This window comes from Xyrauchen texanus, chromosome 3 (assembly GCF_025860055.1).
Source record: "Xyrauchen texanus isolate HMW12.3.18 chromosome 3, RBS_HiC_50CHRs, whole genome shotgun sequence".
Lineage (NCBI taxonomy): Eukaryota > Metazoa > Chordata > Actinopteri > Cypriniformes > Catostomidae > Xyrauchen > Xyrauchen texanus.
Genome location: NC_068278.1, coordinates 46,083,420 through 46,102,116, shown reverse-complemented (window position 1 = coordinate 46,102,116; position 18,697 = coordinate 46,083,420). Strand labels below are relative to the sequence as shown.

General features: G+C 39.0%; 1 protein-coding gene and 1 pseudogene across 1 annotated transcript; one reads left to right on the top strand and one right to left on the bottom strand.

Moving 5' to 3' along the window:
• The first annotated feature begins 332 nt into the window (after positions 1-332).
• On the top strand, positions 333-3,503 carry LOC127633530 (protein shisa-1-like; annotated as a pseudogene).
• A 7,416-nt stretch (positions 3,504-10,919) lies between these two features.
• On the bottom strand, positions 10,920-18,691 carry zc4h2 (zinc finger, C4H2 domain containing). The gene is made up of 5 exons (XM_052113049.1): positions 17,979-18,691; positions 16,119-16,290; positions 14,463-14,635; positions 14,049-14,211; positions 10,920-11,984 (listed from the first exon to the last, which is right to left on the bottom strand). Exons 1-5 carry the CDS (start codon positions 18,029-18,031, stop codon positions 11,871-11,873), a joined length of 675 nt encoding a protein of 224 aa, XP_051969009.1. The 5' UTR covers positions 18,032-18,691; the 3' UTR covers positions 10,920-11,870.
• Between the last annotated feature and the right edge of the window lie 6 nt (positions 18,692-18,697).

The following is an 18,697-nucleotide window of genomic DNA, read 5'->3' as shown; positions in this document are numbered from 1 at the left end:
GCAATTTCTTTACAGGAATTTTGTGCCATCTGGCTGTCTCTATGGTACCGCATGGATGGTTCATAGAGATGCCTGTACAGACGTACCTGCTCGGCTAGTCGCCTCGAACTCGTTCATTTTCGGATGTGGAATCGCGCGCTCAATTACAAAAATCCATGTGCCAAAATGCCAGTTTGCCACGCGAAATAAAATCTAGAGCACTCAGCGCGCACGCTGCAATGACGTCATTTTTGCCGCGTGCTCCCTGACGCTATTGCGGACGCGTCAAGTATAAACCAGCTTTAGCTACACCTAAACCAAATTTCTTTCATTTAAAGGATTTACACAAACACACGTATGTCTTCCTCCGTGTCTTGCGCTCTGTTCCTGTTGCTCTCTGTTGTTCTTCCGTTATCTTTTGCGGTATCGGGGGAGTATTGTCACGGCTGGACGGATTCCTTCAACTCTTGGCACCGGGGATTCCAGTGTCCGGAGCGCGTTGACGGCGAGGACGCGCGCTACTGCTGCGGGACTTGCGCGCTCAAGCGCTGCTGTATCTACGCGCCTTGATCAGAGGACATGCGACACTGGCTCAGAGTCCGAGTATATCGACGACATGAGAAAGATGTCAGAAAGTGGTAAGCATAGTTATTTTTATATTGCAAAAGTGATCGTGTTTTCTACACTGAAAAAGGTGGTTTAAATGTGCAGTTATTACCTGAAGTATCCATCTTTGCTTGATTTAACCCATAGAGATTACTTTCGTTGGTGTAGGCCTACGTGAATTTAATAAAACCTATTAATTTAGATTTTACTATATTAAACAAATTTTTACCTCAAATATATATATAAGTCAACTTAGAACTGTGCGTTATGTGGTAGCATCTACATTATTTGGCTTTATTCAATTCAAACACGTTATTTATTCTATCTAAACCAACTTGACATTAATTTACCCCAAAGAAAGTCATTTCTATTGGTTAAATCAAGTAGAAATAGATCCTTGAGGTGTACATCTAAACTAAATGTTAAATTAATCACCTAATCAACTTGAATACATTAGGTTACATCAACAAATCTAATTTGAAGGGATAACCCCATTTTAAATAGCTTAGTTACAATGTGCTACTAATACTAAGACCTGTATTAGTGGCTTTCAGGTCTAGAACTTTGGGCCCTAAATTACATTACTTCTAGTATGAATGTGGACTCTCTATCACAAAAGCATTCCATGACTGGGTCTCATATAGTTCAAACGTTTTAATGACTGTAGCCTATATTATGTCTATTGACTGATTTATCGAATCTCCTGAACTTAAAGGGATAGTTATCAAAAAATTAAAATTCTCTCATTTACTCACCCTCATGCCTCCCCAGACATCTTTCTTCTGCTGAACACAAACACATTTTTTCAAAGAATATCTCAGCTCTCTAGGTCCTCACAATGCAAGTGAATGCTGACCATAATTTTGAAGTTTCTAAAAGACATAAAGGCAGCATAAAGGTAATTCATAATATTTCCAGTGGTTAAATCCATGTCTTCAGAAGAGATATGATAAGTGTGGGTGAGAAAAAGATAAATATCTAACTCCTTTTTACTATCAATCTTCACTTTCACATTCTCCTTTTTTTTTTTTTTTTTTTTTTTGTCGATTCACATTCTTCATGCATAATGCCACCTACTGGGCAGGGAGGAGAATTTATGAGTGGCGATTTCTCAGGGCCAGCAAATCGCATGCCAGAAGCCATGCTCCTTAGTCGAAGCAGTGTGTGAATCTGAGCTCCACCCCGTCAGGCCTTTAGAATTTCCACAGAATCCCTCAACAGTTTAAGTGAATAGGCATTTAAAGTCAGCTTCATCATCAATCAGATTGATTTATTTGTTCTTGGTGGGTGTGGTCTTTAGGATATATCCCAGTCCAGGCCTTCTAGCTGGCCTTGTGTGAGGCAATCACGCTTTAAGTAATTTGACATAATTTGAAAGCGAAGAATGCGAGATCTTGCTGACGAGTCAGCTGTCATCACTGCTGGTATTGCAATTGAGAAAGAGATCCGGATTTAAAACCTATTATTTTCTGCATGATCGTGCGATTGATTAATTAAAAAGGAAAAGATGACTGATTTTCAATTCAAGCAAATTGGTAAGTGTTTTTGCATTGTTATAGCAGCATCAGGAGTTTTCTAAATGTAAATTAGGCTGCTTGAGCATCCAGTGTCGGATCAAGTTTTGAAAAGTAACCCTGACGAAACAAAATTTATTGCAAGCAAAATATAAATTGCAAATATTATTAGAGAGATTTTTCTCTGTATTAGACTTCCTTGGTTCTGGTTTTCGTGTGTGGACGTGTTTTTAAAATGTCAATTGGTATTATTAGTCTACTGCCACATAATGTATGATATACGCTGTCTTATTCATTGTGAAACTGTGCTTTCTTAATGGCATGAATCGCACCGAAGGTCTAAACTTAAAATGCACAGGCAGCGGCTGGAATTTATAGTAAAAAAGGACTTAAATATTGATCTGTTCCTCAACCATACCTATCATATTGCTTCTGAAGATATGGTTATAACCACTGGAGTCATATGGATAACTTTTATGCTCCCGTTATGTGCATTTTTGAACTTCGTTATTGGGGGAACAATCCCTTTCAAGTATATTTAAGCTCAAGCCACTTGTATAATTCCCAATCTGTGTTCATACTTCATTTTTTTTACTTTTCATTCCTCCCCAGTTCCAACCTATCTCCCATTTGTGATTGTGGTGAGTGCATTCATCTCATTCGTTCTAGTCGGATCAGTTGTGTCCATCTGCTGCTGTCAGTGTGTTAAACCCAAAGCGAGCGATCGGCCGACTGGACAGTCCGCTGCTCAAACCAGCCTGTTGGAGTCTGGACGACCTTCTGTGGACAGCTCCACCCTGTCCTGCACCTCCACTTCAGGCTCCTCCATGACAAATGCTCGCCCTCCACAATCTGAGCTAAGTATGAACCTCTATGGGCCAGTTGGAAACACATTTCCCACCTCACAGTCACAGCAGTGTGTTCCTCCCCTCCCGCAGGTGGTGCCACAGTTCTATCAGCCCTACATGAACTACGTCCTCCCTCCTGAACGCAGCATGCTGATGGCCCCCGCATTCCTAGATGGCCGTACTGTGTTCAGGCAGGTGCATGGAAAGTCTTTTCCTCAGGCACCTATGCACACAGAGCCCATCTATCCCACTCTCACAATTTGATGTTGCTTGTAAAACTACAAACTGTGAAATAGACTCAGTGGGACTACAGATGAAATAGGATAGTGGCCATTCCAATATGTCTCAGGGATACAAACTGTTTTTGCCACTTGCATGGACTCAGGTGTTTAAAATAGACAGCCATTGTTGGTCTGTATGTGTATGATCAACTGTGCTGACATTATGGCATCATGTTGGTCCTGGTTGGTACATTGATGTGGGGTAATACTGCTTCTCATATGAGTGTATTTGCATAAACAATTGTTTGATTGGTTGCTCAGCAATCACTGATTGTAATGGGTTATTTATAACAAATTAGAGAATAAATGGATTTTAGCCATTGTCTCCTTTATCATTCTTTATTAATAAGCTCTGACTGAGTACTGTTCATTAAACTGGTTTATATTAAGTATTAAATTGCTTAAAACGACCCTAATTATTTCCTTCTCATTGGGACTCATTTCGAAAACCCATACAATATTGGTTTTATTTATTGAGATGAACAGTATTTTTCATAGAATACTGAACACTGTTTTCAGCAGTTTGCTGTGTCCTCTACGTCTTGTGATGTTTAGTCTCTAGAACAGTGAGTGCCTCTTTGTTTTGCAGTAGCTTAGGTTTTTCTTTACAGTACATTGTGATTGTAAAGCTCTCCAGCCGTTACAACTATTTGTGTGTATGGCTGAGCAGGTTTTGTACATATGTGAAGGGTTTTGTGCATGTTTGGAGAAACAGCAGGAGGGTAAAGGACAATAGATGCAGATCTCCTCACACCCCTGGGAGAGGGATTATTGCAGGTAAAAAGGGGTGTGTGAGAGAGATTAGGGTCTGGATGGCCCAGCTGGAGTTTAAGCAGATGCGTATAACGAGCTGCAGATGAACCGACTGAGTTTCAGCACAAATCTAATCCTGTTAAACTCGAAAACACGTAAAGTGAAGCTGAGGGGAATACACATACTGTAGATAATTACAGCTATACAACCAAACACATTTACTCAGGTTCACACAAAATACATGCAATCCGTCTTTACCTCTTTTACACTTTTAATTCTATTCACTTAGTGTTTTTTTTCCTCAAAGCTAAATATTGCAAATATTATTACTGAAACATCAGTCAACATGCAAAACTATTTGAATATGTTCTGTTTTCATCCACATCCATGCCTTTTGTTTCCAAAGGTTTATTTTAATTATTATTATTTTTATCAAATGCAAATCCACACAAAACATACAAAGCAAGAACACACATAATAAGATGAAAAATAATAATAATTTTGCCAAGCGTACAATTAGTTCAATAAATGGCTAAGCATACATAGTTTACAATCTGTGTTGTTTAAAATATTATTGCGATTTAAAAATGTAACAAAATACTTCAAAAATATTTTAAATTAAAATGATGTACTCCATTTTAAGATTGCTCAATTCAGCTTGATGGAAATGCGGAAATCTACAAAATAGGCTGAAATGTTTTTATCTGTATTTACCACTAAGTCAAATAAAAATAAAATAATATTTTGCAAATATATATATATATATAAACATTTTTTTCTGCCCAATTTGGAATGCCCAATTCCCAATGTGATCTAAATCCTCGTTGTGGCGTAGTGATTCCAATCAATCCGGGTGGCGAAGGATGAATCTCAGTTGCCTCTGCATCCGAGACTATCAATCTGCGCATTTTATCACGTGGCTTGTTGAGCTCGTTACTGCAGGGTCATAGCATGTGGAGTCTTCATGCTATTCTCCACGGCATCCACGCACAACTCATCATGCACCCCACCGAGAGCTAACCACATTATAGTGGCCAATAGGAGGTTACTCTGTGACTCTACCCTCCTTAGCAACCAGGCCAATTTGTTTGGTTTGCACCTGGCTGGAGTCACTCAGCACGCCCTGGATTCGAACTCACGACTTCAGTCAGCGTCTTTACTAGCTGAGCTACCCTGGCCCCTCCCCATGTAACATTTTCATGAAAATAAGAACATAATTACATTATGGTGTGTTGACTTGATGTGTTGTACCTGGACATGATGATTTCAATAATTGCATTATAACCGCAATGAAAAAGTAAAAAAAAAAAAAAAAACGCACACACATTGTGGTGATGAGAATGAGGGGTGCTTTAATTGTCATGAAGAAAATAAGTTCACAATGCAAAAAATATTTTAATATTAATTAATGTTCTGAAATGAGGCTTCTTTAAGCAAAAACATTTTCATATTTTTTCTGATCCGGGTTTTTTTGTGATATGAAATCTTTAAAGAGACATTCAGTAGTTCTCTAGCTAGGGTCAGAGCCATATAAAGAGAGAGTTGCGACAACTCCATTGACTCCAATGGAACTTTTTTTTACAGCAATGGCGGCTCGTGGAGCCTCTCAATATTTCCCGGAAGTAGCAGCAAACACCGTAGAGATGCATCCGAACAAACCGTTTGCGACGCACTTTTAAAAGGTGAGACGTTTAAAGAATAATATTATCTTATTCTGTATATTATCAGTACATCTAAATAAAAATAACTTGTAAATTAAAACCTTATAGTTGAGTATTACTCATTAAATTAGGAGATAAGGGATATTATCGGATAACTAACAGATTAGGCAAGGATTGGAGCTGGATAAAGTTAGTAACTGAACACCCTATTAATTGTAAAATCTTTGCAAATACCTCACACATTTTGTTGTTGTTGTAATTTTTATTTATATTTAGATTGCTCCTGCTGACTTGAGCCAACCATTTTTTTCTCCTCTCCATGTCAGTGGGGAAGCCATACATTCAAGCACACCTTTCTCTGAGCGATTGACGCATCCCCACGCAGCACAGCAAACCATGGTGAAGACTATGCAACGACAACATGAAAAAAAGGACACATACAAAATGCTTGGCATGCTATTTAATTTATTAGAAATGTATTCATGAATTGCTGTAAATAGTTATTGCATTTATTTGAATAAAAATACAAAAAAGTAATATCAGTAATATATTATTACAATTTAAAATAACTGTTTTCTATTTTAATGTATTTTAAAATGTAATTTACTCCTGTGATGCCAAGCTGAATTTTCAGCCTCATTACTTTTGAACGGCAGTTTATATACGAGTATGCTTAAGTTGTTTTAAAGCTGAATATATTGTGTATATGAATAAGTATTGTAAGAATTATACATTAGATATATAATATTTATAATACATAAATAATTATATTACTATATAGAATTGTAAACAATAAGCTTCATTTCACTAAATTTTACATTTACGTAACTGCTGCTAATAGTTAATAGTTCATTGACCCGTTGTGCGGTGCGAGCTGGAAATCACCTGTCACCAGCCTGTCTCTGTACTATCTGAAAAGTCATAAATATGACATTAGTTACCATGAGATTAGTGAAAACAATGAACATGAGGTAACATAAAAAGGCAACAGAAACCCTAGCCTGAAATAAGTTGAGGCAAATAACGGTAAGCACACACTAATCCTCAAATATTAGCTGATTTGATCTTTAAAAAACAACATCGCTGTAACAACATACTCATGCTACATACATATGTCGGTGCATTACATAAATATATAAAATAAATGCATTTATTGACTACTACTTACCAGAAATCGCAGTTCTGTCACTCTACTCTAACAGTTTGGAATGACCGCAAAAGCACTTCCTGGAACTATCTGAAGTCTACGTCGTGAATCACGTGACGATCAAGCATTTAGAACTTTAGCGTTGTCGCAACTCTCTCTTTATATGGCTCTGGCTAGGGTTAGCATTGCTCTTCTTCGTGTACTTTAAATTCTGATGTGACAGTGTTGTTAGACGCTATACTGCCATCTTGTGGATGTGGATCAGCATGACAGTCTCTGCTGCCCCCGTCAGCTTTGGAATATCTCTAACATCTGGAAAATGTCAGAGTTTGATGTCATTTCTAAAGTTATTTATTACTCCTATAATATAGGAGTATTTTTAGCCAAAAAATCTTTTTAGAAATCAAGTGAACAAGCTTCTACTGTTAAGGATTGATTATTGTGGGATATTAATGAGGCAGACACCAAACAAATGCCATCATGCATGCTTTACTGAATCTTCCTTAGGTTTGACAGCCAGGGCCGTTGCAAGGTAATCTGGGCCCCCTGACTGTATATTGCTCTGGGCACCTTTCCTATTAAGAAATACAGTTTAGAATTTTTTGTGGGCCGCTGTACCTTTAGGCCCCTAGAATCATTACCACCTTTCAGCCCACTAGCTACGGCCCCATTGACAACACATGACATTTACACCTGCTCACATTATTTAAGTATTGGCTCTGAAATACGGAACCCAGTGGTACCAATTAATGCAATTCACCCATCAGTAAAGAACACCATATTTCCCCAATACACCACATCACCTCCCCCATTAAGCTTAAACACCACATTACATCAGTATTAAAGCATACATTTATATACTTTGTTGTTAAGCATTTTACAAAGTCCCTAAAATGCTATGGTAATTTAATAATCCATTTAAACGCCCTCTGGACTTGCAACCGGGGCCCAGGTGGTATCACAGGCTCACACGTCCACTGGTGTCTCAACTAGCACTGGATCTTTTTTTCTTTTCTTTTTATCCTCTTTTCTCCCAATTTGGAATGCCCAATACCTTAGTAGGTCCTTGTGGTGGCACGGTTACTCACCTCAATCCGGGTGGTGGAGGACAAATCTAAGTTGCCTCTGCTTCTGAGACCATCAATCCATGCATCTCATCACGTAGCTCGTTGCGCATGACACTGCGGAGACTCCGCATGTGGAGGCTCATGCTACTCTCCGTGATCCACGCACAACTTACCATGCGCCCCATTGAGAGCGAGAACCACTAATCACGACCACGAGGAGGTTACCCCATGTGACTCTACCCTCCCTAGCAACCGGCCAATTTGGTTGCTTAGGAGACCTGGCTGAAGTCACTCAGCACACCCAGGATCCAAACTCATTACTCTAGGGGTGGTAGTCAGCGTCAGTACTCCATGAGATACCTAGGCACCTAGCAAGCCAAGTTGTCTATTTGCTCTGTTGCTGTGGAGCCTCTGAAAAGGAAATTTGTGGTCTCAGTTGATCACCATGCCATCTATTTACAGTGTCAGATGCCTGATCCAGAACCGTATATGATAGTATCCTGTCTGCTGCATGACCACTTCGGATCTCCTCCCACTTGACAGCGCAGGAAGACAGGGTCATCAACACTGAATGATCTTTCTTCTGCCTGGTGATCATGTTGGTCTTTCTGCAAATATTGCTTCCTGCGAGCAGTCTCATGAATGTTAGGTTTAAGAAAATCCAGCCTGGTATGAATGTGTCTTTTCTTGAATAAATCAGTTGTTGATTTACCTGTGGTACTGTTGGGTGTTATAAGATAGCGCTCATCAATACATAACTTTTCATTGGTCAAACTTTTCATACCAATTTTAAATGTCTAGGTGTGCTGGTTGTATTTAGGATACCATTCTGCTTTACAAACATCTGAAAATCATTAGAGGTTAATGTGGTTGCATTGTCAGTCACTATTTGTTCAAGTAATCAATATGCAGAAATCTCTTAAATCAAGTAATTGTCCCTCGGGAATTAATTTGGGACATGCAAAAAACTTCTAACCACTTGGAATGAGCAACAACCAAAATCATAAACATATTGTTAAGAAATGGTCTGGCAAAGTCTAAATGCAACCCTTCAAAAACTCACCCGGGAATTTTGCAAACTTTCTCCACATCCATGTCCATTTTTGGCCACCAAACATATTTACGAGCTAAAGCTTTCGTTTTAACAGTGCCAAGATGGCCTGATTGAATTTTTTGCAGCACTGCTCTTCTGAATTTGAATGGAATGACCACTCTTGTGCCCATAACACACGCCCCCTTTCCTGATAATTTATCTCTCTTTAAATGATACATTTTTCAATTCCACTGACACCTCACTCGGACAACCTTCCATAATAAAACGAAAAACTCTAGACAGTTCACTGTCTGTTCTTGTCACTCGGGCAACCTGTCTTGCATTAAAAGGTGCTTCTTTTAGATGGTTAGACAGAAAAGTGTAAATATGAGCTGATATTGCTTCAGTTCCTGCATCTGTGACTTTGGGCAAAGGAATACGTTACAAGCCATTCGCATTTCCATGGTTTGTGAACTTGCAATAAATTATGCAATAGTCATAAGCTGACAAAATAATGGCTCACCGCTGAATATGGGCAGCTGCCATAGTCGGAAGGCACTTGTGCTCGCCAAACAAGGTCACTTAAGGGTCTATGATCCGCCATCAAATGCCCCACAGATATTGATGGAATTGTTTTACTCCGTATATCAAACTCAAGGCTTCTTTCTTGATCTGCAAATTCTTTTTTTTGTCATATGGGGACAGAGTACATGAAGCACATGCAATGGGGTGTACTTCATTTGGCATCGTATGCTGAAGCACAGTGCCAGTTTCCTAGGCGCATCACATGCTAGATAGGGGCTCATAGTGCACTAACACTGGTGCTTCCATATTAATTTACTTAAACAAGGAAAGCTCGACGTTCCTTCACATTTGAAGGTGCTGGTGCCTCTTGTATAGCTCTCAATTTATCCTTCGTAGGATACACTCCCTTTCCATCTATCTCATGACACAAGTATTCAATTTGTGTTTGTCCCACTCACATTTAGATTTATTCACTCTCAGTCCCGATTCTGGTAGGCGCTATAAGACTTTGGAAAGTTTTGTCAGATGTTCCTGTTCATCTCTACCCATGATTAACAGATCATCCAAATATACAATCATATCCAGGTCTTTCATAAAATTTTCCATAATCCATTGGAAAATGGAAGGAGCTGAACTCATTCCAAAAGCTAGCCGATTATTCTCATATGTGTGTTGATAGTTGTACATTTCTTGGAATCATCATCCAGTAAAACCTACTGATATGCCACAGCTAAATCAACCTTGGAAATTCCCTCAACTAAGAGTGGCTAGGACTTCCTGAGTCTGCGGCAAAGGATAGATTTACGTATCAGACGCTTGATTAACAGTTGATTAACCTTGTATTCCCAGCATAAGCGAATAATTGAATCTTTCTTTATGACGGGCACAACTGGAGCAGCCCACTCTCTATGTTTTACTGGTGATATAATGTTTTACGGAGTCACAAAGCCATCCCAACATGTCCAAAATGACTTGATATCCATAGCTAGTTGTGGCATCTCTTCTGCGGATGCCATTTTCTCTTTACAGTGTCGTTATCAGAATTTAGGGAAGCTGCAATTTCTTGCCAAGCATTTTTAATCGCTGTTTTATTCGAATGGAGAGGGGACGAGGGGTTGTAAATATGTTTGTATAAGCTAACTTGTTAGTCAAGGCTCTCCTCAAATTGCTGCTCTACCATGTTGTTGACTGGTAGAGTCCCCTTGCGGCAACACAGAGAATGCAGCATGTACTTGCATTGGGTTATGAACTGAGCGCTGACATTTTTGGCAATGGTGTGTGAAATCTGCATTCGCGTACTTGCGTGAAGTATGTATGGCCCTTTAAATCGCCCCCTTCAGGATTGACTGTGCAGTACAAAAAAGAATGTAGACCCACACTCTGGTAAAGAGATTAGCAAAAGTTAAGAAGAATAAGTATTGCATTGTTAGGGTCATGGGTGAAAGGGCAAATTCAAGATACATTTCAAGTCAACCACAGACTCATATCAAACAGATAGACTCATATCAAACAGTTTTTATTAGTTTCACAGATTTTAATTATTAAAAAAACTGAATCTCAGATAAGATGAGAATTAAACAAATAATTAAATACTAAAGAATCTAACAAGCTCTTAATACTCTTTTGTTTAAATTCCAGATCTTTCATCTATGCGACACAAAGTAAACTGCACCATCACACAAATGTAATTATGATTCAACCAAAACTAAAGCTCTAAAACTCCCATTCATCTTATGTTCCAGAATTTCGCAATTGATCATTCTAGAATACTGTTGTGTGCCTGGAACAGGAAATAGTTACATAATACAACAAAAACTATTTGCACTTTGATCATGAGGAAAAACATTAAAAGGCATCATAAAATATGAAAATCATAACATTATTAATAAAAATATTATTAAGATAACATACAAGCTGCTCTCTTGACTAAAGCCACTTCAGAGAATTAGTTTAATCTAAAGCACTACAATTAAACCCCACACAGAATGGTACGCTTCAATATTCCTAAACCAGCATCCATTTCCACTACAGACTAAATACAGACACAGTACACACACAATACTAAGGTATCACGTATCAAAAATGGAAATGAAATGACAACCTAATATAAAAACATTTAAACAGCCATTAAATGGAGAGATGACAAAGAGCTACTGATTGAGACCTCACATTCACTGAAGCAGGAAGACGAATTAACTACAGGATGAGTATCACTATGAGAGGTCAATTGATCAGACCGGAGATGGTCCATTCCTTCAGGACAATGTGTGTATGTGTAAAAATGCAGTCATATAAGTGAGGGTGTGTGTTTATAAACTGACATCCCTGTCCGGGTGTGAATGTGTGTTTGGAAATATGCATGCAAGAGAGTGTAAGTGTGTGTTATGTTTTTTTCTTGAGTTTGAGGGTTGTGTTTGTGTTATTTTTTGGTGTGTGTGTGTGTGTGTGTGTGTGCGTTACTCATCAGGTTTTCTCTTGGGTTTTTTGGGGTTGCGTGAGCGACTTTTGGCTTTGCAGAGAGGACAGATTGGGGCATTCCGATGGATCTGCTGGTGGCAAGACAAACATGCCTGGAAACAGACAAGCAACTAAATCAACATACTGTTTATTTTACTTTATACTATACATATTCATACACCCACACACTACAGTATATATATATTTATATTAGAGATGGTACAATTCACTGATTCGAATTGGTGCATCGGCATAAAAGTTATCGATGCGATGCATCGATTTAAAAAAGTGTGCATTGGATTCAAGTTGGCATTTGTATCGCGATGCAAAGTTTCTTACATATTTGCATTGGTAAAAAATTATTTATTTATATCTAATTATTAGTAGATAGTGCTATACTTTTATTATTTGGAAAGTGACCAATAATTTGTGACCAATATTTTATATGTAGATTGATTTCTCCTCTCTAAACTGTTTCTCCAGCACATTCTCTCATCACCACTGCTGCTACGTTAACATGATTTATTACAACACTACGGAGACCGAGGCGTGTCCTGAGAGTCATATAGACTACCAGTCGATCGCAATGAGACCTCACATTCTGATGTAAATGTGCTTTCGTCAAATTTTAATACAAATAAATATAATGTCTTTCCTTCTTTTATATTCTGTCTGACTTGCACTTGACGAATACATTTTGACCAGGCAAGATTTTTGTTTATTCAGTTGCCATGACAACTAGGTTTGCGCCTTCCAAGGGCTTCTGAGAACAGAGCGCAAAATTGCTAAGCTAGCAGTGTTTGAGACTAGCTACCAGCAGCTACTGCCCGGATTATGCAAAACTGTCTGATTCCATTAAGTGCAAGTCATCAGAATAAGGTAAATGCCCTGGCTTTTGTAATCTATTGTGCTGTAGGTGTTTTGGGTTTAGTGTTAAAACAGAATGATATCAATATTGAACATTATTATATTTTATTTTATTAATTAGAAGATGAGTCCCAACAAGCAATTTGTCAAGTTTTTTTAGTTGGTAGATCTTATTGAGTTGGTCATTTAAAACTAGATCATCACACATAAAAGTATGGGCACCCTTGACATAAAATATAGATTAACATGGCATAGGCAGAGCTGTATATTCCACCAAATAATTACAAATCCAATGTTTGAAAACACTTTGGATTTTATAAGAGAGATGGAGATTTTGATAAAACCATGCAGTTTGTAAAATATGTCATGCCGCTATAAAATATACAAGCAGTACGATTAATTTAACAACACACTTGAAGTGCCGACATGAAAGCACATTTGTCTGCTGGCAAGTTACGGAACATTTCTTCATTGTTTATCTCTGAGCATCCTTAAATTGTTTCACTGTTAAAAGTGTAACTGGAGACAGAATAGGAAAAGAACATCTGGTTTTATTTCATCTTTTTTTTTTTTTTTGCACTACAAAGGCCTTTTTATAAAAGGTCCATGCGTTAGAAGTCAGAAGGCACTTAAGTTAATTTATGATTTGCTGTCTGTCTGAACCAAAGAAATAAAAGCGAACTATCTGTAGCCTACCATATTGAATTGCATAGCATCATATTTTTTCCCATTGCATCGTATTGCATTTAATCGCATTGGGTTGAATCGAATCGAAATCGGATCGCACTGCATCGTAATAGGGGTGAATCGTATCGCATCGGTAGCGGCTTCATATGTATCTTTAATGTATCGTATCGTTGGCTATGCATCGAGATGCGTATCGCATCGGCCTCAGTTATGGAGATGCACATCTCATACATTTCTGTATCACTTTTTAATGTGTTTCCTCAATAAGCACATACATGACCAAAATGCTTATATCTAAGTTTTGACAACATTCTCTATTAAGAGTCAATCTTCTTTTTCACAGTGAAATTACAAAAGTCATTTCATACACCTCAACAATTATGGGGTACTCATTACAAGACTGACTTTAATAAAGCATGTGTTTATGTATAGTATTAGCAGAGCCACATTTCTGTTATCCTAGTTCTTGTTAAAGGTTGTGCAAAGAGCTGACTGTGTGTTACACAGCTACATGTGTACATGTAAGTAGATGAGGCGTGATTCCTCGCAGACACAGCTGTGTTTCTCAAAACCCCCACAGTTAGTGATGCAGTACAGTAAAAGTATGTGTAAGTTTAAAGTACCTTCATGGGTGGAGGCTGTTGGCGGAATGTTGCTGTCTGCCTGGCGTCCTGTTTCCGTGCAGCTTGAAGCTGTTGTGCTGCAGCTGCGGCTGCAGCAAGGGATTCAGGGATAGGTGGCTCCTGAGGTTCTGTCTGCCATTCAGCCTTTTGCTTTTCAAAGTAACTGAAAGGAGAGGTAGAAGAACTAATAAAACACATACACATTCAGAAACAAATAGTAAGCAATTGTGCCTTCCTACTAATGCTTTGATACACACACACACTCTCTGTTTCCTCCACACAATTCTCTGACTCAGTTTTAAGAATTACACTGTCACAAACACACACTCCTACACTGCACTGTATGACTGATGATTTTCCCCAGTTAAACACTCTCTCTCACACACACACACACATAGGAAAAGTGTTACTAACTCCAGTGAGAGTTTCTCTTCCTCCTGGCTGAGGTCGGGGAGTCTCTGCAAGCCAAGGGTCATTCTCAGGGCATCCACGTGTTCTTTCAAAGGCTTGTATTCATCATGGAGACGTCTGGTCGACTCCAGCAGTTTGTTTAAGTCACTCTCGGACTGTTTGATAGTGTTTTCCATCTGGTGAAAGAAAAACATGACTATACTGTATCTCAACAATAGTAGAATCATAATTAGAAAGTGTAAACCTTCTCTCTAAAGTTACTATAGATAATACAACTTAAAAAATAATTTGGGCCAAAGTGACACAAAATGATGGAGCAGGACACATATATTTATTGTGTCAATCTATACACTCACCTAAAGGATTATTAGGAACACCATACTAATACTGTGTTTGACCCCCTTTTGCCTTCAGAACTGCCTTAATCCTACGTGGCATTGATTCAACAAGGTGCTGAAAGCATTCTTTAGAAATGTTGGCCCATATTGATAGGACAGCATCTTGCAGTTGATGGAGATTTGTGGGATGCACATCCAGGGCACGAAGCTCCCGTTCCACCACATCCCAAAGATGCTCTATTGGGTTGAGATCTGGTGACTGTGGGGGCCATTTTAGTACAGTGAACTCATTGTCATGTTCAAGAAACCAATTTGAAATGATTCGAGCTTTGTGACATGGTGCATTATCCTGCTGGAAGTAGCCATCAGAGGATGGGTACATGGTAGACATAAAGGGATGGTCATGGTCAGAAACAATGCTCAGGTAGGCCGTGGCATTTAAACGATGCCCAATTGGCACTAAGGGGCCTAAAGTGTGCCAAGAAAACATCCCCCACACCATTACACCACCACCACCAGCCTGCACAGTGGTAACAAGGCATGATGGATCCATGTTCTCATTCTGTTTACGCCAAATTCTGACTATACCATCTGAATGTCTCAACAGAAACTGAGACTCATCAGACCAGGCAACATTTTTCCAGTCTTCAACTGTCCAATTTTGGTGAGCTCTTGCAAATTGTAGCCTCTTTTTCCTATTTGTAGTGGAGATGAGCGGTACCCGGTGGGGTCTTCTGCTGTTGTAGCCCATCCGCCTCAAGGTTGTGCGTGTTGTGGCTTCACAAATGCTTTGCTGCATACCTCGGTTGTAACGAGTGGTTATTTCAGTCAAAGTTGCTCTTCTATCAGCTTGAATCAGTCGGCCCATTCTCCTCTGACCTCTAGCATCAACAAGGCATTTTCGCCGCATACTGGATGTTTTTCCCTTTTCACACCATTCTTTGTAAACCCTAGAAATGGTTGTGCGTGAAAATCCCAGTAACTGAGCAGATTGTGAAATACTCAGACCGGCCCGTCTGGCACCAACAACCATGCCACGCTCAAAATTGCTTAAATCACCTTTCTTTCCCATTCTGACATTCAGTTTGGAGTTCAGGAGATTGTCTTGACCAGGACCACACCCCTAAATGCATTGAAGCAACTGCCATGTGATTGGTTGATTAGATAATTGCATTAATGAGAAATTGAACAGGTGTTCCTAATAATCCTTTAGGTGAGTGTATGTGCACATATTAAGTCATAGTTAGTGTAGATAGATAGAGAGATGGAAAGATAGATGATAGATAGATAGATAGATAGATGTGATTTCTTCCTTATTTACCACATTAATATCAGCATGTATGAGACGGAGCTCCTCTACATGAGCCATTTTCTCCTGCAGCAAAAGATCCATTTCCTGTTTATACTCTCTCAGGTGCTTTTCTTCTGATTCAAGAGATTCAAATTCACTTCTCAGTCGAGATTTAATCTTCTCCATCTGAAGTGTCTTATTCCTGCACAACCATACAAAACACTGATTCAACAACCTGGTAGTGAATGACAACATTTACATTTATGCAATTGGCAGATGCATTATCCAAAGCGACTTACAGTGCACTTTTTACAGGGACAATCCCCCCAGAGCAACCTGAAGTTAAGTGTCTTGCTCAAGGACACAATGGTGGTGGCTGTGGGGATCGAACCAGCAACCTTCTGATTACCAGTTCAGTGCTTTAGCCCACTACTTTTTTATTGATCAAATAGATATGCACATTAACACTTGATGCAACGAGATCCAGCAGATGGAAATGACTTCAATAAATCAGATGATTTGTAGAAGGAATAACAACTTTAATTTGTAAAAATTAATAAATGAATAAAAATGATTATATTGAAAACTGAATAAATGCGATAATACAGAAAATAAATGTTTGATTATAAATGTTAAGTAGATATATCTTAAGGATATATCCAAGGACTAAGTCTTGGAATAAACCTAACAACACAAATTCTTGTCTTTGCCTAATGAACTAAGTAAGTAAATGAGAAAAGTTAAAATAAAGAATGAGTCAAGATGAGGCCTCAAAGTTGGAGATCAGATGTGAAGAACTAGAGATCAGAGATGTTAGTCTGACCCCCAAAGATTCGTTAAGGTCTTTATACCCTCTTGATACTGTCCCAGAAAACACTTCCTTTTCAGGCACAGAGAGTTCTGCACGAGGTTATGTTGTAATTCAAGGTGTCAGGTCATATTGTTATGACCTATTCAAGTGCGAAAACTGCGGTTGTGGGAAGGAATAGACTGCAGAATAGCTCGTACTTATATCTTTGCCAAGTACTCGTAAATTTCCAGATCTCAGCAAGATACGAATGCAGGTGTCTTAGACATATCCTGTGTTTGTAGACCTCGTCTGTACATTACTTGGACCAATAATAATATCTATAAACTAAGCTCTCTTGCTCCAGCTCTGAAACCTGATCGGGTCATAAAGTAACATAAACACATACACAAGAACACATAAAGAATGCATCTCCAAGCACGAATGTATATATATGAAGAAATACAGAGTTTGGACACATAAGGAGTACATCTGGTAACATGAATGTAAAGGCACACAATGATAATATATATTTAATATAAAACGGAATACATTCATGTGAATATATGATTATGATTGCATAACTCAGATTATAGTTCATTTCAAGCATAATTTCAATAAGCAAATTTAAAATATTGAAAAGACTCAAGCCACATGCATCAACACTAAACTAGACGGTCGTATGTATGTTTAAAGGCTTTATAAGCGATTTATTAACGTGTTATTACTGTTCTGCAGGAAACGAACCGTTTGCACTTCAGTTTCGTATCTAACCACAAAAGCATGCTTTTTCCACAATTATCCACTCTAAGACAACTGTGTGATCAAAAACTTTATCACAAAAGGAAGCTCGTGCAGATTTGTGTTGAGATGTTTTCAGTTCAAAACTGCGTGTTTTTAACGCTTTATGCGCCGTGCTTTAGCAACAAAACCGACACGAAGCACCTGTCCAAAGAGAATCTCTTGTACCATACATGTAAATTTGTAGATTAATGATAAAATAACGGAAAATATGCCGGTTTTATTTGATCAAAGCGAAATTAGCCAGATGTTGAGCACAGGCTACCGTTCTCTGCTTTAGGATCAAACTCAGCCTTTCTTACCGTATTTCTTTGATGTTTTCTAGCTTGCACATTATCTCCTGCTCCTCTGCCATGGTGGACTATGAACCTGTAAGACTTTTGACGGAATTAAAAGGAGGATAAGAAGGGTTACGGATATCCCTCACATAAGAAAGACAATGGAGATGCTAACCAGCTGTGGACAACAGCAACACAACGCGGACTACGTTCCCCACAAGACACCGCGACATTTAAAGGGACAGTGTGCTAAATAACAAACGCTCTTGACATGTTTATTACGTTTTGATAGAGTTCACAGTCTGATATTTCATGCTGAGAATACCAAAACAGCAGCCACTATCACAACCTTCTAAACAACAATATTGAGAATCTGCTGGTTATATTCTGAAATGCAGGCATGTATTCACGCTAACGAAAAGCGTGTCCGATGTATATTTAAGCTTCGGTTGCTGCATTAACCGGAGTCCCGTACACCCACGTGTTCTGAACCTCAACGACGAAGGCAGCAAACACGCACTTTCTGCGGCTCTGCCCCGTCCGAGCGCAGCGACAGGGGGCGTCCGACGTGTTGCCGAAGCGCAGGCAGTGGGTGCAGTCGGGGCCGCTGTAGGGAGGGAGGGAGAGAAGGCGGGCGAGAGGAGAAGGATGGATGGAGATGGATGATAGATGCTTTTGTAGCGCGTCCCGTACGGTTGCCGTTATTCTCGGCCGCAGACAAACTTCCATCCTCCCGTGACTCT

Coding starts and splice junctions, on each gene's coding strand:
- zc4h2 (XM_052113049.1), bottom strand. CDS start 18,031: ATGGCAGAGGAGCAGGAGATAATGTGCAAGCTAGAAAACATCAAAGAA. Junction 14,636..16,118: donor TACATGCTGATATTAATGTG/GTAAATAAGGAA, acceptor TTCTTTCACCAG/ATGGAAAACACTATCAAACA. Junction 14,212..14,462: donor GAAGAGAAACTCTCACTGGA/GTTAGTAACACT, acceptor CTCTCCTTTCAG/TTACTTTGAAAAGCAAAAGG.